The sequence below is a fragment of the Delphinus delphis genome, chromosome 5, assembly GCF_949987515.2.
Source record: "Delphinus delphis chromosome 5, mDelDel1.2, whole genome shotgun sequence".
Taxonomy (NCBI): Eukaryota; Metazoa; Chordata; class Mammalia; order Artiodactyla; family Delphinidae; genus Delphinus; species Delphinus delphis.
In genome coordinates, this window is record NC_082687.1 from 21,636,807 (window position 1) to 21,663,760 (window position 26,954).

The 26,954-nt window shown below is 43.2% G+C and overlaps 1 protein-coding gene across 1 annotated transcript in view; it reads right to left on the reverse strand.

Annotated features, from left to right (window-relative positions):
* Window positions 1-3,355: 3,355 nt before the first annotated feature.
* TBC1D9 (TBC1 domain family member 9) overlaps window positions 3,356-26,954 on the reverse strand; it is a 109,527-nt gene continuing 85,928 nt past the window's right edge. Inside the window, exons 12-21 of the mRNA XM_060012079.1 lie at window positions 25,630-25,915; window positions 25,001-25,130; window positions 21,210-21,308; window positions 20,968-21,036; window positions 16,534-16,774; window positions 11,389-11,454; window positions 10,401-10,487; window positions 6,745-6,819; window positions 6,547-6,650; window positions 3,356-5,454 (exon numbers count right to left, since the gene is read on the reverse strand). Coding sequence (XP_059868062.1) covers window positions 4,729-5,454; window positions 6,547-6,650; window positions 6,745-6,819; window positions 10,401-10,487; window positions 11,389-11,454; window positions 16,534-16,774; window positions 20,968-21,036; window positions 21,210-21,308; window positions 25,001-25,130; window positions 25,630-25,915 — 1,883 coding nt within the window. The 3' untranslated portion in view covers window positions 3,356-4,728. The remainder of the gene's footprint in view (window positions 5,455-6,546; window positions 6,651-6,744; window positions 6,820-10,400; window positions 10,488-11,388; window positions 11,455-16,533; window positions 16,775-20,967; window positions 21,037-21,209; window positions 21,309-25,000; window positions 25,131-25,629; window positions 25,916-26,954) is intronic.

Sequence of the window (26,954 nt, forward strand, 5' to 3'; positions counted from 1 at the left end):
TTTTTGTGACTTTAACTCATCCACTAATTACCTATTTAAGATGTTATTGGATAAGAACAATTGATTATGAGACCAGAAAAGAAGCTACCATCCCCACCTCACCCCCGTTCTTAGAAAGGATAGGAATAATTCATACTTTACTGCAATATGTTTTTCTTAGCTTCACAGTGTATCATAGATCTATTTTTATATTAATACATAGCTTCCATATTTTTTTTACAGCTGCAAATCATTCCTCTGTGTGTGTGTGTGCATGCTCATTAAAGATAGTAATTATAGCTTTAAATGTATATATTAGAAAAGAAGTGCTTAAAAATTAAAGACAAAACAATCATCTCAAGGAGTTTGATGAAGAAGTACAAAACAAACCTAAAGAAAATAGAGAAGGAAATATTAAAGACAAGAGCTTAGATGCATAGAAAAGAAAACATGCATACAATAGGATCAACAAAAATAAAATGTTTGAAAAGAACAATATTGATAAACCTTGGTGAGGCAAATAAACAATAAAAAAGAAAGCAAATAATAAATACTGTCAAGAATGAAATATGAAACATCACTACAGATCCTACAGATATTGAAAAGAAAATATATTGAGTAACCTTGTCAAAATTATGAAAATTAGATGAAATATAACAATTTCTAGAAAAGTACAACTTACCATAACAAAACTATCCAAGAACAAATAGGGAAGCAAAAAGTCCTAGAGCTATTAAATGGGTTCAGCAGCTAAAAACCTTTCCACTAAAAAACCTGCAGTTTTATATGGCTTTCACCAGTGAGTTAACACATTTAAAAATAAAATAATGTTAGTTTTCACAAACTCATCCAGATAATTTAGAGTGTACACTCTGCAATTCATCAGACTATCATGTGAAGATCTTAATAGATGTAGAAAAAGCATTTGATAAAAATTCAACATCCATTCATGTTAAAAACTTTTACCAAATGAGAAATAGAAAGGGTTTACCTTAATTTTGTAAAATGCATCTTTATCAAATAAACTATAGCAAATATACTTAATTGTAAAACATTGGGATCAGAATTAAGAAGGGATGTCCTCTGTCACCACTTGTATCTGTCATTTTATTGCCACAATAACAATGTACAACAACCAACCACAAAAAAAATCTCAGTGGCATACAAAAACAATTTCCTCCTCACACAGGGGTAGGCTAGCCAGGCAGTTTTGCTAATCTCAGCTGGATTCAGCTGGCCTTAAATTGGGGCCATGGTTTCAGTTCCGGTCAGCTCCATGTGACTAATTCATCTGAGGTCAGTGGGCTACCTGAGGCATGCTCTTTTCATGGTGTGGCAGAAGCACAAGAATAAACCCAATTGCTCAAACACATTCAAGCCTTTGCTCACATCATGTATACTAGCATTCCCTTAGTTGTGGCAGGTCACATGGTCAAGTCCAACATCAATAGAGCGAGGAAATGTACTCTATTAAGAAGGGATAAGGACCAATCATTCAAGTTGTTACAGCAAATAAATTCAAAACTGCTAGAGGTCCCACCTACTGCAGGAAAACAAGTGGATGGAAAGAAAAGTTATTGCTTATAAATGATATGAATGTGTACATAGAACATCTAAAAGAATTGGTGGTTGGGTATTCAGGGCAGGGATGAGGAATTTGGTGTCAATAGTGATCACATGTTGAGGGTGAGGGATTCTGGCTAAACCAATTTAGCAGGATTCTGGCTAAAACTGGGCTCTTGAGGACATGCCCAAGGACAGGACCTAGTAGAGAAAACTCAGAGGAGCCTGACTAAAGTTTGGTAGCGACTTGTCACTACTGCCCATTGGCTGACCAGGATCCCAGCAAGTGAAGTTCTATGTTTTCTACCTTCTTGAAAAAAACATGCTACTCTAAGTTCGTGCTTTGTCTTAGTTTGGGTTCTCCCAGAGTCAGGCCTTGAGACAAAGATTTGTAATTCATTCAGGAAGTGATCCCAGGAAATACGGGTAAGAGAGTGGGGAACAGAGAGAGGGACTTGAAGTCATCCCATAAATGGTTTTAGAGGTAAGCAAAATAGCTCTGTGTGTAACTGGATTTTGATCGCTCAGAGGTATTCCACCTGACGTTGAGGGGCCTGAGATATTCACCGCCAACTCCCATCAGTTATTGGTCCAGGGCTGCTCTCGGGGTGGGGGGGGTGTTATTTTCCTTGTTCTTCTAGTGTGCCATGCACAGGTGGGCAGATATGTCTCTGGTGGCCAGAAGAAGACCCTAAAACGTACAGGTGCTGACAGGACAATAGGAAGTCAGGCCAGCATCACTAAAGTGGTCAGAGCCGAGTGAGCCGGGCTGGATATTAGGACATCTGCTACAAGACACTTTACAGTTAACAACTGGGGGGAAATAAGCAGGAGGGAAACCTCAGAAGTCAACGGGGGAGAAACACAGCAGTAAATGTAACGTGGAGCTGATTATGATGCCTGACAGCAGAAGGCACTGACAAGACGGTCTCAGAGACTGAGCTGGAAAGAATCAACTCAAAGGCTCAGGGCTCCTCCATAGGTAGCCTTTCGAAGCAAACGGACTAGAACCTGCTGTTATATAGTATATTGACACTGTGACAGAAACACTATGAGGTGCTGGAACAAATAAGGACAGTATTATGACAGAGTGTCAACAGGAACATATACTCTCAGGGTGATGCGCTGTTCAGTTATAATCCCGTTCTCAGTGCTAATGGAAAATTCTGGCCCCTCTCATTTATCTAGGGCTACACATTTAAATACATGTTCATTCCCCTCGCAAACCCATCTTTAATTCTGGAGGTGAGAGAGAGTATCAGACTCTATAGAGTTATTTCTTGAGGCATCTTTAAGTGATAGAATAATGGAATAATGTATAACCATCTAAGAGTCGAATCAAATGAATGACTACTCAAATACATACCAAATGGTGTTACCGTGTACTAATCAGGGTTAAACAGAGGTATTTTCACCCTTTTATCACTTATGTAGGATAAGTTAAATGATTAGATGACTGACAATGATTCTCTTCCTTATTTTACATTCATATGCACATCACTATGTAGTGTATTTCTGTATTTCTTTTCTTTTCTTTTTTTTTTTTTTTGGCTATGCTGCAGGCTTTCGGGATCTTAGTTCCCTGACCAGGGATTGAACCCGGGCCCCCAGCAGTGAGAGCGCCGAATCCTAACCACTGGACCGCCCGGGGAATTCCCCATACTGTATTTCTTACCTCAAAATATTTGCCTACAAAAATTTGTTACCTAAGTCAAAATGGTTGCCTAACATAATTTCCCCTGCTACGTTGTCAAAAGAATAATGTTATCACCTTAGACAGGAACTCAAGCACTGAGATAAAAGCCACATCTGAGTATCGGATGTATTTTATTTGTTCACATTTATCCTACTTGAGGTTAACACTACTTCATTGGACAGTTTAAAAAAATCATTCTGTAAACAAAATAAAAAACAGCAGCAACAGCTAAAATAAAGACCAATGGCTACTAAAATAAAGGAATGCATTGGAAGGAGTATTCTGCATAAGCAAAGAAAACGTGACCATGATTATGAATTCAACAATAAGAGAAAAAAAACTCCAACATCTGTAAAAGACAAAACTATAATAGGAATAAAAAAGAAGCAACAATACAAAGTGCAGGTGCGATAGTTTTCATTTCCAAGTCCATTCAGGAAATAGAGCATACTATTCTTTTATATAAAGTGACAAGTTCCGCTTTAAACATTCAGTTACGTTATCTTGCAGGTTTTTTCAATTTACATTATCTCTACTTTACATGGATTTAACTGGAAAGATGGTCATATGTGATACATGGTATAATTTCTTGAACCTACGGAGAGTACGGAAATGGTAAAGTTCATTGTTTTACTTTTTGCTTCATTTGCAATGAGTAACAAGAAGCTGAAAATCTAGTATGAGAAGCATCAGTATTTTTACTCCCCCCCCAAAAAAAAAATCCTGAGCCCTCAAATCATTTCTGTTGCCACTTTCAGATTCTCTGTAACAAAAGACTGTTCATTTCCCCTGAATTCTGGCCAGCTGACTTAAATCATCAGTTCTGTAAATGCAAAATTGGCCTGGTATTTGTCCAAATTGATCAGATAGAGGTGTTATTCCGGCATCACATAAAAATCACTCACACTTTCATAATTGCTTAGAACCTCAAAAGGGAACATCTGTGAAACATGATTTTTGACTAGAGGACTTTTATGAAATATATTTCAAATCTTAAAAAATAGTTTTAATGCTCCCTAAAAGTGGTATAGGATTTACCCCAGCTGACAGTGCCTATTCCATTTAAGAACATTCTGTGTTTGTGGCATTCTACTTTCCTTAACAGCTCTAATTTTATTTAAAAAGCCCCAATACACGTCTGCCGCCTTATTTAGTGTTAAACAGCACTATGTATACAGCTCAACAGCAAGATTAAGAAGTTATAAATACACACATATCACGGACAGAGTCATCTTTCTTTCGGAATTCATTGAATAAAACCGTATTCTGGTAAATCCCCCTCCCCCGACAAGAGAGTGAACTGTGCCTACATCGAGGTGTTTAAGTATTCCTCCAACAGCTTTCATTGTATTATATTATGAAAACACTAGGCTTTAAGCCGGGTACTAATAAATATTTAATTTAAAAGGAAGAAAGAAACCCCAACACAGAACATAAAAAAGACCCTCCCCCCGCCCCCGGCCTGCGTGTCCCTACAGAAGGCGCGGGATTCACCCGGACATGGCCGAGATCTCGTAGTCACTGGCCGAGGTGAGGGGCTTGCCCATCATCCGGATGTTTTTTGCACTGGTGATTCGGGCCATCATGCACACGGGCTTGTCAAAGTACTTCACTAGGGCAGGTTCTGTCAGGAGAGAGGCCAGGAACTGCTCGAAGGTGATGGCCCAGTCCCGGTCCAGGCTGGTGCTCCGGGGCAGCGCCGCTGTGCCCTGGCCGCTGCGCACCAGCACCGTGTCCTCACCGATGTCCTCGCAGTGCAGCTTGTCCTCCTCGTGGGAGCCGGCACTCAGCACCGAGTACGAGGACATGGAGCTGTCGTCCTTGGTGTCGTCGTCGGAGATGAGCATGGAGGAGCAGGCCCCGTGGTCCCGGGGCGAGGAGTCCTCTAGCTTGATGTCCTCCATCTGTCCCCCCAGGGAGTGTTCCTCGCCGTCCCCCGCCAAGCTGGCCGGGAGGGGCTCCACGGGGTCCGGCGCGTAAGGCTGGCCCGGCCCTTTGTTGGGGAAGAGCATGCCGCCGGGGAGGCCCTGGTTGCCGGGTGGCCCGCCACCTCCGCTCCCGCCCTCCTTGGTGGGCTGGGTAGTGAAGAGCTTGCCCACTTCCCCGATCTCCAGCAGGAGGCTGGTCACCGCCGCCGTGGCGTGGTACAGCTCCTGCTCGTTGGGGTCCTCGCTGAACATGTTATACATCGTCTTACACAGCTCGATAAACTGCCCCTGCAAAGTGATGGAGGGAAAACACAAGCATGTGGCCACCTCATGAGGAGCACGGAGGCAGGACCCAAGTGGACTGCAAAGCCATTTAATATCAGGACTCCTACAAGATCCCGGAAGAGTCCTACCGTAGTGTGGATGGATATGTAGTTTAAAGTCTCTTTCAATGCTTCCTTTTTTTAAACTGGGAAAACTTCTAACATCCATGAAAGCAGAAAGAATGAAATAATACGCCTTTATAATAGTACCTATCATTCTAGAGTCAAGAAGGACCACGGGGACCTCCCTGGTGGTCCAGTGAGTAAGACTCTGCGCTCCCAATGCAGGGGGCCTGGGTTCCATCCCTGGTCGGGGAAGTAGGTCCCATATGCATGGCAACTAAGAGCCTGCGTGCCGCAATGAAGATCCCACGTGTCGCAACTAAGACCCGGCGCAGCCAAAATAAATAAGTAAATATTAAAAAAAAAAAAAAAGAAGAAGGACCATGTCATACAAATGTTTCACTAACTGTTTTATCCTTTCTTGCAGTATCTTAAGTAAATCGCAGATCTCACCTCATCTCATATCTACACACTACAGCAGGCAGCCCAATGTTTCCAAGGTCAGGTCAGCTCCAATCCCCTCTCCCATGACACATCTGCTGGTGTCCACGGACGGAAGTCATGCCTCCCACCCCCACCAGGATGATTTATCTGTTCTTCTGTTAGAAAACAGAATTTGCAACCTGTATTTTAATTATTTATATTGTTTTATCGCCCTCATTACATTTCAGCTGTTTAAGGAAAAAAATATGTCAGACACCTTTATAGCTGAGCACAGTGGTTTGAAAACAGCATGAGCTTGTCTTCCGAGTATCTGAGGGTATTTTTAAAGATTGGGATGAGAATGCATGTATTCTCAAATTTGAATATTTCGTGGTTCACATATTCTCTGAGGAGGTCATTTTCTCACAACAGAGCATACTTTTAATGCACAAAATAGATCCGAACAGGTACTACTTAAGCGCCTTGAGGAGTACTTATTCCACATTTATCTATGGCTAGAAAACAGAGCTTCAAGGTTTGAAATGCATGAACTACACTGTTCGGTACTCACCTGATTCAATTTGGGTAAATCCTTTGCATTCTTTGATCTGGATTTATTTTCTGGAGTCCAGAGTCTCAGATAATTACGATTTTCTTGAGAATTTGCCCTCTTCCCTAAAACCCAAATGCCGAGAAATAAGTGTTCAAAGGTCAAGAAGCAACTGTTGAACCAGCAGTAAGGGAAACACAGAGAAGAGAAAGTCTGTACCTCTGTCGGGCTTTAGACTCACTGTAACAAAGCCATCGTCTGCACTGTGTTTGCTTCTGCTGTCCAATCCAACCACTACCAGGAAAGATTCAGAAGAAAAAAAGGAGAATGTTACATGGTAAACCCATAGGTTGAGCAGGTGTAGTAGAAAACAGAAAAACCTCTAGGTAGAGTTGCCTAACACAGCAAAACAAAACAAAACCCCAGCACATAAATAATTAGGTAAACAACAAGTAATTTTTTAAAGTTTGAGTTCCCACATATCCCACATACTCACGCTAAGCAAATTATTTTTTGTCCACCTCAAATTCAAATTTTACTGGGCGTCTCATATTTGATCTGACAACTGAGTGTTGCCTGCCAGGTCAGTAAACAAAGGATGTTGCAGCCATCAAGCCAGCAGCACTGCAGCTGCCCCCAACTGTGCCATCTCCACCCTGCGGGGATTCAGGATGGAGAAAAATAGGATACTGGCCCTAGATAGCTAAGGTGCGTATCAAAGGAATGATTTCAGTAAGCCCAGACTCTTGCATCTTCCCATACACAGAGAAGCACTAAATTCATTAACTTGAGATATCTGGTTTCTTTAATTAACACTAATCTTTTGATATTCCCACTACCTGTTTTTTTTTATGTGAAAAAAATCTTATATATCCTGGTTCTCCCTTATTTCTTCAGAGCAGTTCCTCTGAGCTATGCGAGAGGCTGCCTCCTGGCTTAAGTCCTCGGTATGTTTGCTGAATAAAACGTAATTCTCAACTTTTAGGTAGTGCTTTTTTTTTTTTTTTTACAATCGAAAAACTCTATCTCTAGGTGAAAGATTCCCCAAGAATCCTTTTTCACAAGCAGGGCTCGGTGTATAAATAGGAATTAAAGGAATGATGTCATGTGGTGTTCAGTACTTAAAAAACGGTGGTGCTGGCCCCAGTGAATGTTGATTTCCCCCCTTTGTTACATTATCATCTTAACTTTGTATACATGAGATTGACCTGTCAGGCTCTGCAAAAGATCAAGAACTCACTTTTTAAAAAGAAACTGACATCTATGTTGATAAAAGAAAAACAAATGTCATGTGCTACTAAATTCCTTCAGATTCATAATCTGGCATTTTTTGACTTTCAAGAAAACAACTTATAATTGTTTTCTTCTTTCTTCTTAAAACAGGACATCCCAGGGCTTCAAAAGGGAGAGGTGTACTATCCCCCCAGTTTCCCATTCAGTTTGTCAGCTGTAAGAATGCATCCCAAGCACTTCCTCAGCCATACAAAAGGAGGCTGGTTTGCCGCATACGTAACCTTTACCTATTTAGTGCCAAATTAAAACCTCAGCAGCTTTTAAGACAGACTGAGGACAATGAACTATATATGCCGTGGAGAAAGTTCTCTCCTCCTAATGTTGAACTAGCTTTAGGGAACAAGTAGATAGTCCAAAATGTTATGGTAAGCCCCATGCAATGGATATTATACAGCCAATTAAAAACCATGCTTTCAGAGAGTGTAAATGACATCGCAATAGGCTCACTGGATTTTCAGTGAAAAAAGGATACAAAACTGTACAGGCAGAAGAGGTGGAGATGGCATGTGCCAGAACACGCTTGTTCTATGTTTAAATTGTTCATAAAACAATCCTTCAGCCAAAACAAACAAACGAACAAAACTGTATTGGCAGTTTGATCCCAGTTTTATATATACATTATGGATATTATTATAATTATATGGATAAAAAAGGAATACTTCAAGATATTAATTATTATTGATAGTTATCTTTATATCATGCAGTTTTAAGATATCATTAGCTTATTTTATATATTTTGACCCATATTTAAAAATTTTTGATACAAAGCAATAGTACTTATGAAGTTAGAAAAAACATTTTTTTTTTTTTTTTTTTTTTTTTTTTTTGCGGTACGCGGGCCTCTCACTGCTGTGGCCTCTCCCGTTGCGGAGCACAGGCTCCGGACACGCAGGCTCAGCGGCCATGGCTCACGGGCCCAGCCATTCCGCGGCACGTGGGATCTTCCCGGACCGGGGCATGAACCAGTGTCCCCTGCATCGGCAGGTGGACTCTCAACCACTGTGCCACCAGGGAAGCCCAGAAAAAACATTTTTTAAAAAGCATCTTTTGAGGCTATTAAATGCTACTGGCATGTAACCATTCCTAAAGCATTTCTGAAACAAGTAACTCCTTTTCTGAGATGAGTTCCCACTAAGAAAAATGCGGCTAACATTTTGCAGCCAAAATATGATTGCTAAGGATTTGAAGAATGTTGTCAGATGTGCACTATGCTAAGAGGCTTACTACATTATCTCACTAAGTCCTTACTATACCCAATGTGACAGCTCTCATCTCCACTTTCCACACAAGGACCCTGGTGCTCCCAGATGCCCGAAGTTGCCTGAGGTCATCTAGACAAACAGAGCTAGCATCCTGTCCAAAACTCCTGCCCTTAACACCTATCACCAATAAGAATACTGTCTGGCCCTTGCTCCTCTCCACTCAATCACTTAGGGGCTCACAGTTTAAAAGCAGGTCTAAGCTGTGCTTATTTGGGGACCGTAAGATTTAAGAGGCAAAAGGACCCAGGAGCAACCCATGCTGACTTTCAACCTTGGGTGAAGTCAGGAGGCCGCCTGCCCTACGGATGAAGTATCAATAGAATGGAGATAATGCACAGCAGCAGCAAGCCCAGTCGCTGCTTAGATCCACACATGGCACAACAGAACAGGTTCATATGTAAATCTGGAGATATTTCCAATGAGCCGGATCATGTCTGTGTAGATCTAACAACCGCACAGAGCAGGGGTCAGCAAACTTTCTCCGTAAAGGGCCAGATGGCAAATATCTGAGGCAATTCTACCACTGTAGTGTGAGAGCAGCCATAGGCAATATATAACTGAATGAGCTTGGCTGTGTTCCTGGTTGTGTTCCAATAAAACTTTATTTATAGGCAGTAATGTTTAAATTTTATATTATTTTAATTCTTTGATATAAATTTTATATTATCGGGCTTCCCTGGTGGCGCAGTGGTTGAGAGTCCGCCTGCCGATGCAGGGGACACGGGTTCGTGCCCCGGTCCGGGAAGATCCCACATGCCGCGGAGCGGCTGGGCCCGTGAGCCATGGCCGCTGAGCCTGCGCGTCCGGAGCCTGTGCTCTGCAACGGGAGAGGCCACAACAGTGAGAGGCCCGCCTACCGCCAAAAAATACATATAAATAAATAAAAAATAAATAAATTTTATATTATTACAGGCCGTACAAATAAGTGGTGGGCTGGATTTGGTCCAAAGTTTGCTGACGTCTGTTACAGAGCAGCGTATCTGATGTCAATGCTAGTCCAGATTCTGGAGATCAGCATTACAACAGAATGACGTTCTTAATGAATGCTTCTCCCTATCAAGGAGAGGGGAGCAAAGTATATGCTCTCCAGGTAATGCTTTTTCTAAGCCAGCAGGACATAATGTACATGGTCCTTTCTGTGGGCTAAAGTTCCCACTCCCCAGTAGTTAGTCAAGTTCAAAAATTTAAAAAGAAAGTAGCATATCAGGCACTTGTATTCATTATACTTCCTTGATTGCCTAGCTTTGGAGGCAACTTTTCCCAATAACAGAGAGCTCTGTAGAAAAAGAAACAGAGGCCCTGACGAGGAAAGTCACTTACCATGTGTGCATTCTGGGGTGATATCTTCAAAGAAGTATTGAGTTGCTTCAAAAGCGGAATCTGGCTCGTCCTGATCAGAGGATGGCTCTGGAGAGGGAGGAGAGATGATTCTCATATTGGCAGGGCCAGGATTCAATGAAAGTGTGCTTTAATTGCTGAAGAAATGACACGGGGCTCATGAGAAGCTGAAGTTACGAAGGTGGGCTGGGGGGTCCCATCACTGGTGCGGGCCTTGAATGCCCACCTCCTCAAAACCCTTATGGGGGAGGGGCTCCCTCCAGTTCTAGCTCCACCTTCCTTTATAACAACCCCACACTGAAGTGTCCCTTCACATTTGCCTTTTTTGGAGACTTTTCCTAAATCCTATGGAATGAGGGTTTAAGGAACCAAACTTTGGGAAATTGTAACTATAATGATAATTCCCAAATCTGTAGTTTTACCCTATCTCTATCCTTGGAGCTAATCCCCCTTCCTCCCTCCCTTTTTCCTTCTTCCCTTTTTCCCTCCCTCCCTCCCTTCCTTCCTTCCCCCCTTCCTTCCTTCCTTTCTCTCTCCCTCTCCCTCTCTTTCTCTTTCCCTCCACCTCTCCCTCCATTTCTTTTTTAGTATTTGCTAGATATTTCCAGCTGGAGGCCATCCTTGTTTAAAACTGAACTCACAACTTCACCATCTTTCCCACTGTTTCTGTCGGTGGTAACACTGCTCCCCCTCGACTCAGAATCCCACGAGTTACCAAGTGTTATTCGTTCTCTTGCAGAAGCCTGCTCTTTTCTATTACTGCAACTCACACTTCACACAGGTGAGTGATCATTGAAATAAGCACCTGCTGATTCAGGAACTCATGTAAAAAGTATCGTTCAGTTTGTTCTCAGTGACCAATGAGTGATTTTGTACATCAAAAAAAAAAAGGCAAACAGGTCTCGCCAAAAAAGACTTCAAGCCAGGCCAGAGTCACAGGTACCTGTGCTACTCTGTGCGTCTCGCTTACCAGGCAAGACGTGCATTTTGTACAGCAGTTTGAGCTTCTCTGTGAGGTCCCCATGGCACGCGGCACCTAGAAGTCACATAAGTAAAAATGTGAAATGCACCATGTGTGCTACAATCCCCCCGCCCCCAGGCTCAGCATCCCCCAGAAGCACCTACTTTTACAAATTGAAACCCAGGTATCGTGTGGCAGAAGGTTTGGCCAGGATGTATTTGGGTTGAGAGCTCTGGAGTCAGGATACCTGGTTTCAAATGCTTTGTACTTACTACGTGCCCTTGGGAGAGGGAACCTCTCTGTACCTCAGTTTCCCCTCTATGAGGCAGGATGACAAATTAGAAGATACTACCAGTGGTCTTGATATCAGGGCCCATGAAATGTGAGAACTAAAGGTGTTAACACTTAGAATAGTGGCTGGCACAAATTTAACTAGTGTTATTGATAAGAAAAGTCAGGTGACTGGGCCTCAACACCCTAAATACTTGCGAGAGTTCAGAAATAATCTCAATACACGTTTAAGAGTGTTTCAAATTACTCATTTTAGAAATCTTTTTTAGTTGCTTTTGGGGTCTCTTAAATATTTCTTCAGTTCAATTTAGCCTAACCTAGCCGCCATTATATCACCATTGCTTCAACCCAAAGAATCCTGTTACTTTTTCCCTTACAGTCCATATGTATTTCAGGAATCAGAAAATCCTTTGTAAACGCGTGTTCCAGAGCGCCTAGTTGAAGGTTCATCAGATTTGGGAAAAGGGGAATCACAGGATCTGGATTGGTTGGCAGGGGCACCAGGGGTTATCTCGTCCCACCTCCCACTTAACGCAGGGGCCTCCTCCCACACCCACATCCATGTAAGAGAGACGTCTGAACATCCTCAGGGACGGGAAGCTCATCACAACCAGAGGCATCTCATCTCACTGGGGAGTTCTAGAAACACTGAAAGGGCTCCTGTCATTTTTACTTCAGTCAGGACCCTTAACCTACAGGTTCAAGTGCAAAAATTCCATGAACCACAAACAATGTAAAATGTGGCCACGTGCCAATGTCACTTTTTGGGAAGATTTCCACAGTCCTTATCAGATCTCAAAGAGATCACAACTCAAAAAAAGGTTTAGAACTATTCCTTTTCCTTCCTCTTTAGAGTAAAAAAAAAAAAAAATAGGTCTATTACGTCTTCATTACAACGATCCTTCAGATTTTAAGGACAGCTGTCCTGTTCCTCTCCAGCTTATCTTTTCAAGGCAAATTTATGTCCCCCAGGCTATACCCTCTCTACATTTTTCAACTTTCTTGTACGACATTGTTTGTACACTCTTCCCTATTCTTACCCACATCCACCTTATGTGTTAATGTGTCCATCAATAACCCTCTGGACAGAGAGTTCCAGAAGCTTCTAGTCCACTGCAGAGAATAGTGGAACTGTTCTTGACTCTTAGCCTAAGTCTGCATTCAACTCTTTATACTCTTCACTCTGGAGTTTCTTATTGACCACGTAGTTAACTAAACCCCCAAATGCTTACACACTGACTAATACTAACCATGAAAATAATGACAGACATTTTTGAACCATTCACTTTGTGTTAAATCCTATGTTAACTACTTTCCATATGCATTTCACTTCTCACAATAATTCTACGAGATGGTCACAATTATTATCCCAACTTTACAGGTGAGAAGTCGGGCTTATTGATATTAAGTAATGTTCAAGGTCATAAGCTAGCAAGTGGCAGGCCCAGGATTTGAACTCAGATTTGTCTGACCCTAGATCGCATGGTTGAAACCACTATACTATATATGCAGACATACAGTTCTTTCACAATCATTTCTTAAAATTTAAGATTTCTGATTTATCTCTATCAGTTTGTTTTTGCCAATCATTTCCTCCTCTGATTTCTTTAAATCTTGTTTTTGTCCTCCAACACAATGGCTGTCTCTCTTCACTTTTGTAGTGGTAGCTTCTCTACCTTTATAGTTTAAATCCCTGACTAAGTCAGGTAGAGGGGGATAAGCGGTAATTGTAGTGACAACAATAACTAACACTTTTTGAACCAGGCACTGTTGTAGGAACTTTACTTGAATTATCTCTTTTAGTCCTGACAATAACTATTTTGCAAATGAGGGAACAATCACAGAGGTTAAATACCAAGCCCAGCATACTAGAGAACTCTCCATTGACCGTCATGCTTTGGGTGCAGGGTTCAGACAGTCATTGAATCACCAACATCCATATCCCTCCAACTTTCCATTTATCATGAGTTATCTGTCCAGTGACCAGCTGCCTCATGACATCTATGGCATGTTTAGAAATGCTGCCTTCCAGCAATACCACTGGAAAAGGAGGTCCAGTTAATTTGTGGCTTGCGATTGTAATCCCTCATCTCTAATTCCATAGAGATGTTCTGTTCACTAATTTCTAGAGGGATCTTTCTGGAGATGAACATTGAAATTATTGATCCATCTCTTCCAGAATTCATTCTTTAGTTTCTTAAGACTTGAACAGAAGTTCTCTTTTCTAGTCTACTTGTCTGTCTCCATAGCTGTAATCAACCCGCATGACTCACTACAGCTCTTGAGACTCCGCCCGGCAAACGGGGTGGAGTTGACATTGCTCAGAGAACTCAACTGCATTTTTAAGAAGCCCAAGTACTCTTCTCCAATGTTTCCACTATCTTGGACTGCAAACCTCGCTTTCCTTTTCGGAAGATTTTGAAGAGTATTTACCTTGTTGGGGTTTGACTAGGCTTAAGTAAATTAAATATTTATATTTATTCCTATCACTTTCTACACGTGTCTGGTATTTTTGTTGTGAACATCTTTGCTAGAAGCAGATTCGCATTACAACTAATTGGCCATAAGGCCATTTTGCCATAAAAGATAAAAATAACTGGTTGATGGTTACATTACATTAGAAAATAAGATGTCAATTTTTGCAAATCCTTCAGTGAGCTAATCTAAGCCAGACTGTGTTAAAATTTGCACCATTTTCAAGAAACTTACGCCCATCAGGAATCACATTACTATTTCCTTTTGGGGGGATAGGAGGAGCTTGATTCTTCGTTTGCCTCCAACGTCTAATACTGCGTGATAAATTTGGTAAAGACGGCCTGAGAGGACAATCTGTTGTATCCAAATTAGCTAAAGAATCAATCACTAATGTTCTCGAAGGCTGTTGTGAATTAGTAGCTGCTTCTTTTATATTTGCCATAGCTTGGTGAACTTTTGGTTTTGACGAGTGGGAGGCATGACTGTGCTCGCCGAAGGATTTATAAAAACTGATTTGTTATCTTTTTCTAGTATCGTAACTGTCAACCAATTATTTTGATCTCTTATGGCAAAATGGCCTTATGGCCAATGAGCTTTGCAGCAAAACTGGCTGCAGCAAAGATGTTTACGGCAAAAATTCCTAGAACCCTCTCTACGTGCAGAACCTGTCTCTTTTTTCTCCTCCTTATTTTTGTCCAAAGGTAATTTTTAAAAATCTCCCTTTTGATAGACACCAAGGTGATAATAATAGTTACTCTGGGGCAGAAAAGATTAGGAGAGGGTCAAAAGGGTCCTTAGCCTTGTCCGGATTGTTTTACTTTATTTACTTTATTTTGTTCACTTTTTTGAAAAGCAGAATGTATTTATGTTACTTTTGTAATTAAAAATTAATGCCTCCTTCTTCCCTAAAAAGAAAAAATCCTATTTGCTGTCCTTAGCACAGAGTAATGAGAACAGCCCTCATCTGAATCCTGGACCCAGTACATACTAACTGTGCTTTTCAGTTCAATAACAGACATACACTGACTTGCTAAAAATGAACGTTCCAGCAAGTTGCTTAACTTCTCTAAGCCTCCATCTCTTTAACTGACAATGGGGGTATTAATAGTAAGCAGACAGGTCATAAAACATAATATTGATAGTAACTGCACAAACGCTGCTTCCAGGGTGCCTGAGTTCAAACTCCAGCTTTGTAGTTGTGTGCTTTAGGTAAATTAAATGCACACAGAGCATGAGGGCAGTGCCTGGCTGAGCAAATGCTATATAAATGTTAGTTATCAATACTGTTATTACCCTCAAAGGTCTGTTGTCTGGATTAAGTGATAAAGTACAAGTTCTAAAGCATCACAACAGAGCCCGCACTTAAAAAAGGCTAGTTTCCTCCATGTACCCCCTTTGAATGATACATCTGAGGGCTTTATACAAATAGTTTTTACTTATCTAAGAGGACCTTATCTACACCCCTTTGCTTTTTTAACAACCATCAGCTTTCTCTGGCCTTTAAGCCTTCCAGTCATTATTCTTAATGATTTAGGGTACTTTTTGGAATCATCGTTGGCTCTATGTCTGACGCCTTCATCTTTCGTGGGCACAGGTCATTTTCAAGTGCATGGACCAAGGTCACAGAGTGGCACAACTAGAATTTTAAAAAGTCTTCCTTCTTATCTCATTCAGACAGCCTGACATAATGCCTGCTATATCCACAACCTCGTAATGGGCGGGGCAAGCTTGACCACCACGTAGCTTTTCTGCTCAAGTATTAATGGGACAAGAGTCCAGTGGAATATAGGACAGGAAACAGGTCAGACAGTGAGGCTGACAGGCAGAAACTCGTGCTGCTTGGGAGGTGAGGGTGTGCATTCTCAGGATGGACACGCTTCCTCCCCGTAAAATGGAGAGAAAAGACTTCCATTTAGACTGCAGGGCTGTTGCATTTTTTTTTCAGCTCTTTATTAAAAACATTATGAAATGTTTTATAAAATTTTATGAAACATATGTACCGTAAATATATTTTTTGACAAAGAAAAGCAATCCATCCAAACATTTCTTCCCTTGTAAAGTTATCGTGATTCGTGGTTTCAGTGTTTAAGTTGGCATTCTTGCAAACTCTCTGATAATGTATTTTAACTAGTGCTGAGGACTATCGAATGTAGAAGTGATTAACGATATATGATTAACGATTTAATCATATATCCGTTAACTAAAAACGAATTTTACAGTCAGCTTGCAAACCTTAAAATGTGCTTCTCTGTCCTGTAAACCTTGTCTCCTGAAGCGAGCGGGGCTGTGGTCCTGAGGGCGGCACAGAGAACCACGAGGACCACGGTGCTTACTGACCTATTCCCCCCTCCCCCTGCCCCAACTCATGCAATAACATCACATCCTTACTCAGTCCAGAGACAAACTCTCGGAAGTTGATCAGAGAATCTCCATTTTCATCTAATAACTGGAATAAGCGCGAGGCAAGCACGTCAGAGTGAGTTCCACAGGCCCAGGGAAAGAGCAGAGCAAACATGCCCTTGAACAGCTCAAAGTCGATGCGGTACTGCTCGAGATAGGGCAGGCTGGGGTCGTGCCGGTCCAGCGCATTGCTGCTCCCACCCCAGTAGCAGCTGGTTAGGTGTTCCGCCTGAAAAATCAAAGAACAGGAGGACTACTGGGGACTGCATCTCACAGCAAGTACCAAGAAGAAAGGCCCTCCCTCAAATCTGGAAAAAGGCTTTAGGTCACCCGTGTGCATCTCCTGGGGGTGGGGGCAGTGGTCTGGTCGCAGGGCCCCTCAGCTTCTCTTCTACATATATCTCCACTTGACCCTGCTCCCCCCAAACTCCATGGCAACCATCTCTGTGTTTACATCTGGCATGAAAAACCCGGTTCAATTACTGGTGTAGGTGAAAAAAGAAAGAAAACCCTCCCCCTCCCCATTTTCTTCTCCCCCTGCCCATCCCCACACTCAAAAGCATTTTAAGAAGTAACTCCCATAAAGACAAACTCTTTCTTTTCTTTCTTTTTTTTTTTTAAATTTTATTTATTTATTTTGGTTGCGCCGGGTCTTAGTTGCGGCAGTTGGGCTCCTTAGTTGTGGCATGCATGTGGGATCTAGTTCCCTGACCAGGGATCAAACCCATGTCCCCCGCACTGGAAGGCAGATTCTCAACCACTGCACCACCAGGGAAGTCCCAACTCTTTCTTTTTTTAATTTAAAAGAAATACATAGAATGTTAACCTGAAAAAAGGATCTGTAATTCAGGCAATCTGATCACCTTGTGTCCTCAGCGAGGATGGTACAGCCCAGAGGGTAAGTAGCTTCCACAGGGTCATCTAACCAGTTAGTCAAAGCAGAATCATCATGCGATTTTGAGTCTCCAAACTCCTAGTTTAGTGTCCTGTAAACCCCCTGCTTCCTGGTCATCAAAATCCCATTAATATTATCCTAGTCATCCAGTAGTCAGGCTACAAGTGTGCGGTCCTCCTGTTTCACACATCTGAAAATAGCTCCAGGGAAATTATGAGTAGGAACCACTAGGGTGAGGAGAACAGAGACCCAACAAAAGGCTTCTTGTTTCTGTCCTTGGAAAGAAGGCTGCCTCTTTATTCAGGAGGTCATATTGATTCTGGTAGAAATATACGCCCATTCTAGGAAGACCGCAAAGAAAAAACATCTAATAGAAAGGCCAGTACGGAACACCCCAGCTCTCCTGTATGTAGACATTTACAGTTAGCACTGAATGGTAGCCTGGGGAGATGGGAGGGGCATCCAGAGGGAGACTTTATTTTTTACTTTATTCTCTGTTGTACTGAGTATTTCATTATAAGCATATATAAATATTGCAATAGCAAAAGGCACTGACAAAACAGATCTCCCCCTCCCCCTGCCTAGGGGTTCTGAGAAGGGAGAGTTAGTGGTGAGTGCGTAGTACTTCAGTGTTGTTCTCACTTAGAACGGAGCAAAGAGGACCAATGTCTTTGTCCTCACTGTTTGCTGGGAACTGTAGCTAATAAACCCAAAAAGAGCGGAGTGAGAGTAGGCAAGAGAGGAGGAAGGAGAGGTTTCTGCAGGGCAGCCTCGGGAGAATAAAGGAAGTGTGTCAGGTCCGCCAGGCTTCGGGGCTGCACTGGCGCTGTGGGTGGAGATGGGGGCGGGGCTTGGGAGGAGTGGTGATGGTGGTGACGTCAGGGAGAGGAGGGTCCGAGGGACTGCACTGAAGTGATGCCCAGCAGCCCTCTGGGTGGGACTGTGTTGGTGATACATCCCCAGGAAGGGTCCGCTTTACCGGAACTTCGTCAGTGGATGAAGGTTACCCAAAGCACTTCCTCCTAACTAAAGCGCTCACGTTCCTCTGGAAGCAGGCCTGAATGTGGTGCAGACACTTTCACCGTGCTCACAACCTTCAGGAAACGACAAGCCATGCAGACCATGACGCTCTTCTTTGATGAGACCCCCTACTCCATCATTTGGGCACTAGGGACCCGAGATTGAAAAAGGACTAATTTATTAAGAGTTCAAGAGAAACTAAGGCATAGGGGCCCTGAACCACATTTTCCATCAAATCTGCCTCAGGGTAGCGGCCTTTCACCTTTTTCTACCAAGTTTTAGCCCAAAGCCCAAGGCAGAATGCTCCGTGGGAGACAAATGTCTCTTTCCTTTGTATCCAAAGGAAACCCCCCAGAAATTGGCTTTTTAAAGGACTAAGAGTCTGGCAGCGTGTCTGACACAGTCATGCCTCAATAAACGTTCGTTCAGATGAATTAAAGCCAATGAAGGTCTTCAAAAGACTCAAGAAAGAGTCGGTAACTGAAGTCTTTGTCTTGGGTTCCACAGTACCCGAGAGTCCTTCCCATTCCTGACACCAGCCAAGGGTCTCGGGTTCTCTCTTGGGGCGCTCAGCAGACTTGGGGAACTCGTGTTTGTCAACACACCCTTAGGGCAGGGTTTTGGAGTGTAAAGAAAGCTTTCTTCAGGCAATATCCTCGGTGTAGAAATGACACACCTGGTACCTGGAGGTGCACAGACCAGAGAGTGCAGGGGTGCCCGGGTAAGAAGACAAGGGCACCCCTGTCTCTGTGTCTTCAGTGATCTCCGGATCTTGGACTTCTGCACAACCAGCCCTGGTCTTCCTTTTCCCGGTGTGCCCCAGAGTCAGCCTCCTCTTTCTAATGTTATAGCGCTTCCCATTATCTGTGCATGGTCTTGCCCCTCCAGCTGCTACTCCCGCTTCCGTTTAGTTACCCCAAATCCTGGTCCTACCGGCACCACCCTGTGAAGCAGATTTCTTCCAGTCCTCAGTATCCTTTGAAAGTCTGATCTCAACTGGATCATTGTATCTTCTTGTTTTGAACCTAGTTGGATCACTGTAGTTTTTGCTTAACGAAACGAAGAGGGACTCCCTCCTTACGGAAAACCAACGTACGCGGAGCAATTAGCTACCGCGCTTTACGTGTCTGAATAAAACACGAACGAGATGGCACAGGCTAGACGCTTCGTCGCCAAGTGCTGAACGCAGCCTGGTGGGGACGCAGTTGTCCACTCTGTTGGTCATGCTGCTGGGCTGCACAAAGCCATCAACCTCTCTCTGCCGGCCCCAGAAGCATGCAGAGATTATACTAGATGGAAAACTGATCACTAATTCACCTATGTATTCAACACACATGTTTGGAACACCTAGTGGGGAGAGACACTAAACTAGGCACCAGTGAGACAAAAGGAAATAAAACGGTGGTGCCTCCAGTAGCTAACAGGCAAAGCGGGAACATTTGCAAAAATATTCCCAGCTCTCACTTTGTCTGATCCTAAGATCTATTAGTGTCCAACTCAGATCTTTACGTTTGTCCCTTTATGTTCGTTCCTGTAATATCTTTGCAGTCCTCAACCGTCTTCCTTAGTTCTGGGAGTAAAAGGCTCTGTACACAAGAAGCTAGCCAATTAAAGATTGTGATAAAATCGGTACCCACATAAAAGGCATCTTTTAAAACTTTTTTCTCGGCAATTGCTACATTTTTACAATGTTGGTAATGACAGTTATGAAAGAAGTATTTTTTCTGGAAGAAAAACCATTCTATACTGCTTTATTTACTGACATAATATTTTCTTATTGAGGATCAAGATTGGTATGGGCTGACTTAGAAAGGAAAATTGCAGAAATTTAACAACTAAGCTTTTCCTTAGACATTTGAGCAGCTTTATTCTTGGTTTTTTTTGCTTTTTTTTGGTGGTACGCGGGCCTCTCACTGCTGTGGCCTCTCCCGTTGAGGAGCACAGACTCCGGATGCACAGGCTCAGCGGCCATGGCTCACGGGCCCAGTCGCTCCGCATCATGTGGGATCTTCCTGGACCAGGGCACGCACCCGTGTCCCCTGCATCGGCAGGCGGACTCTCAACCACTGCGCCACCAGCGAAGCCCTTGAGCAGCTTTATTCTTATTCTAGCTACATATCTCTTTTTAACAGTGCTTTAATATAGATTATATTAATATAGATTAATATAGGAAATTGCAATTTACAAGAGTCTCAGGAAGAATTTAAACTTGATTGCCATCGTTCCAGTGAGAATTATAAAGTAACGCCCTATTTTCTTAAGACCAAGGAAACAGCTAAAATATTATATGGAGTGGAAGAACGCTAAAACGTCAATTTAAATGAGTTATATCTTTATTTTTCATATCAAGTACTCTATTTTTACACTCTCAGCTCTATCTTCCTATTTATGCATGTTGACACTCATGCTATCCCTTCATAATTTAACAGAAAAATCTAGAACTAACTGAATTATTAAAGTGAACTCCTTTTTCCCCTGAATGTACATGAATTTTCTTTGAAACTCACTTTGAAAAGAGCATAAAGTTCTTCTAGCTCATCAATGGTAAAGGAAGTTTCTGTCACAATGGTTCGTACCTATAAGAAGAATAAACACAATGAATTTCACAAACTCAAAAATGTCATAAAGGGAAACTTCCTGATTTTCTTGTTTTAAATCATCTTCAGTCTGTCAAGCAGGAATTTGAGTTGGTAGGAGTGTGAGGAAGGATGGAGAAAGAAGGTCACATGCCATTTCTCAAGAGACTCACCACGTTCCGTTTTGTAGTATCCTCCAGTGTCTGGATCACCTTCAGTCTCTGTTTGAATCTCATCTGCTCAATCAAATCCGCCCGGATAGTTCCAAATTTCTGGAAAAAAACAACATTGGTATTTCGAGAAATCTGCTAGAGCACTCGATATCATGCCTGCAGGACTGATGGAGATAAATCCTGATACCAGTGGGAAATTTCCTGCCAAATGACAGGCCTCCTAGACTATACCTTTATTTACTATATGGCCTTTGTTTATTTGGAGGCCATTAAACAACCATAAATAAATAACAAAAAATTCTCATGCTTCTTCACAGTTGAACCAAATTTCAAAGCCACATGAGGCTTCCTCAAATCAACAGTTCATGGGGGAAGGAGAGGGTTAAATAAGGCTACAAGGGCCCTTTGTGGATGAAATAATGCTTTAAAGGAAGAACTTTCTTGGCAGGAAGAAAGGAAGTATATAAGGCTAACTATTAAACTGGGAGGTTGTAGGAAATGTTGGAGTGAGGCTTCCTGTCCTGATCTCTAGCTCAATAGCATTTGTCTCTCATTGGCAGACACTGAGGGCTAGCAACCTTTTTTTTTTTTTTTTTCCAGTACACGGGCCTCTCACTGTTGTGGCCTCTCCCACTGTGGAGCACAGGCTCCGGACGCGCAGGCTCAGCGGCCATGGCTCACGGGCCCAGCCGCTCCGCGGCATGTGGGATCCTCCCGGACCGGGGCACGAACCCGCGTCCCCTGCATCGGCAGGCGGACTCTCAACCACTGCGCCACCAGGGAAGCCCGCTGAAAGGTCTTTTATTAAAGTGCCCTGTGCCTTCCAGAAAGCTCATCTCAGTCTATGGGTGAACCTGAAGGCCGGGACTTTGTCTTCTACGTCTGTGTGTCTAACAAAACTGCACTCGGGGCGCACACAGAAGAAAACCGTCTCCTAGACTGTCCGTACCATTCCTTCCAGGAGGGGCTCGGTAGGACTTCACAATGAGCAAGGCATTTATGAATCAAGTTACCATCTCTACTCGACAGGAGAAAGCTGATCAACTGGCATCAACCTAGGGATCTCAAGGCTGACTGTGCTTTCGGTATTTTCCCTACTTTTCTATTTTCCTGACTAATTATCCTGAAGCACAGGAAGCAACGAGTCGCCTGCTTCAGAACACCAGTGTTGTGCCGTATAACCAGGTTATAATGGGCCTCTGTGTCTAGTGGCCCCATTCTGCATCTAGGGCAGTGATTCTCAACCCTCACCGGGCTCTTGAATCACCTGGGAACTTTAAAAAAATATTTATTCTTAGGCCTCATACCAGAGATACAAAGTCTAGAATGGAGCCTAGGAATGTATATTTTTAAAAGCTTGGCTTAAAAATTGTTTTATGTGGTTTTAATGCACAGGCAGAATTGAGGACCATCAATCTAATAGGTGGAAAAAAAAAAAAGAAAGGCAAGTGTTTGTGGTGTTTTCTTTAGGATGGCCTAGAAGGCATTGGGAAGGCAAAGGAAACTTATGAGCAGGGCAGTGACACCAAGCAGAGGAGAAAACAAAAAACCAATCATCATGTATTGAAAGGCCAGGTAATGTAGGCATTGCTATAAATAAACAGGGTTGTCTTCCCACGCAGAGGAAGGAAACTGCTGCTGTGTCCTGTGATAGGATATTTGGCAGCCTAAGAGTCACCATTAGGGACCAGGCAGACAGGATGGAAATGGAGACCAGCCCTGGTCTTGTCTCCATTCTCCTCTCTTTCCCATTAAAAATGGGCCAAGTGCTGACCTCAACAAGACCTTAGCTTATCTACTGTCAAGAACAAAGCTGAGTTTCCACATACCAAGCTTTATTACTTTGGTCTAGAATTCTCTTTAAAATAAAGGTTTCAGGGGATGCCTTTAGGAAAACAACCCACAGCTATAATAATAACTATTGCGTTCAGTCACATGGGCTCTTTTTCTGGAAAAATAATCATCCAAAATGTCTGACGGAGGACTACCCAAAAGTCCTGGGGCAATGATTTTTTAAAAAATGCGTTATGGGGCTTCCCTGGTGGCGCAGTGGTTGGGAGTCCGCCTGCCGATGCAGGGGACGCGGGTTCGTGTCCCGGTCTGGGAAGATCCCACATGCCGTGGAGCGGCTGGGCCCGTGAGCCTGGGCCGCTGAGCCTGCGCGTCCGGAGCCTGTGCTCCGCAACGGGAGAGGCCACGGCGGTGAGAGGCCCGCGTACTGCTAAAAAGAATTTGCGAAAACCTGCAAACAATATATTAAATATCAGAGAATGCTCGTGATCTATTTTAAGTCAAAATTGGAATGGTACAAAACACTTTTTGGTATAAACTTATTTTTTAAGTGTAAGTTGCAAAAAATAAAAACATATTTGAAGACTTCCCTGGTGCCGCAGTGGTTAAGAATCCGCCTGCCAATGCAGAGGACGTGGGTTCGAGCCCTGGTCCGGGAAGATCCCACATGCCACGGAGCAACTAAGCCCATGCACCACAACTACTGAGGCTGTGTGCCGCAACTACTGAAGCCCGCACGCCTAGAGCCCATGCTCCGCAACAAGAGAAGACACCGCAATGAGAAGCCTGCGCACCGCAATGAAGAGTAGCCCCCACTCGCCACAACTAGAGAAAGGCTGCATGCAGCAACGAAGACCCAACACAGCCAAAAATAAATAATTAATTTAAACAAATTTTTTTAAAAACCGAAAAAAACACCCCATACTTGAGGGAAATATGCTCACAGGATATGGTTTTTTCTTTCATATTTTTCTACAGTTTCTACATTTTTTTACAATAAACCTGCATTACTTTTATGATTCTAAAACATACCAAAAATGTTTTGTTTTCAATATATATGGAGTGTCAATGAAAATTTTCTGAAATACTAAATTACCAGTCTTTCTCCCATTCTGAGTTAAGGACACACATTTCTGAAAAGATGTCTGGATCCATGCCGATTTTTTTAAAAGCACCAAATTTTGGGTTCTCTTTAGGAGAGATTTCTCCCATATCCAGGCTGTTGCTAATTGAAGTGCTGACAGTCGCCAGTCATACGATCCCAAAACATCAGGAGAGGGTCTAGTGTGCTGAGCGGAACATTCATGCTCTTTCTTAATGATCAGGAGATGAACAAACCATGAGATGTTATGGGCACTGAGTCCTTGGGGACGCCACAAACCCCAAGTGCTATGGGGTACACAGGACCGTGGTTCCTTCACCTGTAGACCCTCGTTAGTTCTTTTATGGGATTCAGGACCACATCTGGGGTCATCATGGACCAGGAGGCACCCTCCCACGCCCAGGCCAAGCAATTTTAGTGGAATCCTAGGACTCTGGTTCTTCTCTAGGATGGTATAGAGTATTCTGTGTGTCTTGGATGTAAGAGGATTGGCTTGTGTACTTCCCAGAAGACCTAAGGACTTGGCATGAGCATGGGAAGTGAGCTGATTTGTGCAGGTCAACCTCCCCACGCTTGCTTTCAACAGTCCCTCCTCAACCCACCCAGAGTTGAATAGGAGCTGCTCCTTGATCAGGCTTCAGGGTGGGCAAAGCCAAGAACCGGAAGGCCTGAGCTGGTCATGCCAATTGCTCTGTGGTATAAGATCCATTCAGTGTCCATCTCTGGAGCTCGAAGCCGTCAGCTGGCAGGGAGCTGCTCGCTTTGGCAACTAGTCCTCAGAAGGCGGAGGGAAGCAGGGACGCCCCTGGGTTAGCAACGGAAGCTGCGGCACACGTCCAGCTGAGCCCCTCGGAGCACTCAAGAGTGCTGTGATGCTCGGGCAGGGAACGTGACCTACCTCATAGGAAGTTCTGATGAGTCTGAAGATGTCGACCTCAGGATAGGGCTCCACGTCATCACTGAGCAGGGAGTGGAGATGAGGGATGGGGGGCAGCGTGCTGTCCTTATTGGTCACACTGTCCAAATACCTGGAAGAAGAAATGCATCTGGAGTCACTGGGAGGTCCAGAGTCAATGAATCTGGAATCCCTTTACACCTGTCCACCCATTATCTGCAAACTCTGCATATCAAAACAAAAGACTAAAATTTCCTTAAGAGCAGAATAAAATTTCCTTCACTTCTTTTTTTTTAAATTGTATTATTTTTTTAATTGAAGTAGAGTTGATTGCCTTCACTTCTAAAGACAAAGCATATGAAAAGAAATGCTCAGCCACAGAGAAAAGTGGGCATTATGATTACCATCAGGCCAACTAAGACTCGTGAAACCAAGGAAAAAGATACACGGTAAGTACAGGGAAGAGGACTTCCCTGGCGGTCCAGTGGTTAAGGCTCCGTGCTTCCAATGCAGGAGGCCTGGGTTCGATCCCTGGTGGGGGAACTAAGATCCCGCATGCTGCGTGGCGCGGCAAAAAAAAAAAAAATGTACAGGGAAGAAAACCCCAAGGTAGTTTTCAAAGTGAGAAATACCTTCCCAAAACGGTCATGGCCTCCCCATCGTCCTTGCAGTTCAAAAGTTTGTCCACATTTGCGTCCAGCACAGCCAGGGCCAACTGGAATATCACTTTGATTCCTTCATAGAAGAAACAGTCGACAACCACAACTGCACTCTCAAAGGGCATCACGCTGAGAAACAGTGTGAGGAACCAGGACAGGGAGATGGTAGAAATCACACCCAGGTCCTGCATGCAGTCATACAGCTGTGGGACATAGTCCCGGGCAAGTTCCTCGAAGACACCCTGGTCCACCAGGGCACCTGCAGTAGAGGTGGACGCAAAAGGCCATGGGTCAACCAACTGCACCTTCTCACTAATGAACCCAACCCAATGGCTTGACGAAAATAATCCAGTTCACAACTGCTGCTGAGACAGAACTCTAATTACTATGTTACTAGACCAAGGTGTCAGCACAGCCAAGTCACCAGATGAGTTCTGGCTACATCGTCTCTTTCCGGGGTCTTCCTCTCCTGATTCTTTACCACAAAAGAGCAATAACATGAGAACTCTGAAGCCTGTTGAAAAGGTCAATTTACAAAATTCTCCTGGCACACAATTACTTTTTTGTTGGCAACATGACGTTTGGTTGGGCATGAAATGTATATCTAAGTAGCCTCACTTCTTGGCAAACTCTTTAAAAAAAAAAAAAAATCGCTCATCTAGATGCATGGTCCCCACATAGGAATCATTTCTCTAAACAATTGCTTCTTCAATTTAAAAGCATTCCAGGGCTTCCCTGGTGGCGCAGTGGTTGAGGGTCCGCCTGCCGATGCGGGGGACACGGGTTCGTGCCCCGATCCGGGAAGATCCCACGTGCTGCGGAGCGGCTGGGCCCGTGAGCCATGGCCGCTGAGCCTGCGTGTCCGGAGCCTGTTGCTCCGCAACGGGAGAGGCCACAACAGTGAGAGGCCCGCGTACCACAAAAAAAAAAAAAAAAAAAAAAAAAAAAGATTAAAAGCATTCCAGCTGTGGACATTTCTGGAGAGTATTTCCAGTGAGTCAGATTAGTGTGCAAAAGTTTAGAAATGAAAACAGAACACAAGAGGGGAGCATAACGCATACCTTTTGCTACACTAGCAATGAAAAGCTTATCCTGCTAAAATGAATGTCTAACACTGGAGGGGATTATAAGGAGAAATACCAATAATTTGTTTAAATGCTCACCACCATTGTTTGCTTTGCAATGAAACCGGTTCTGAAAAATACCTTAGAAACTGAGCTCTGGATACATTTTTATATGCTATTCTGCCCACTCCGTTTTTGAATACTTCTGCTTTCCATAGATTCCATGCTCTTCAT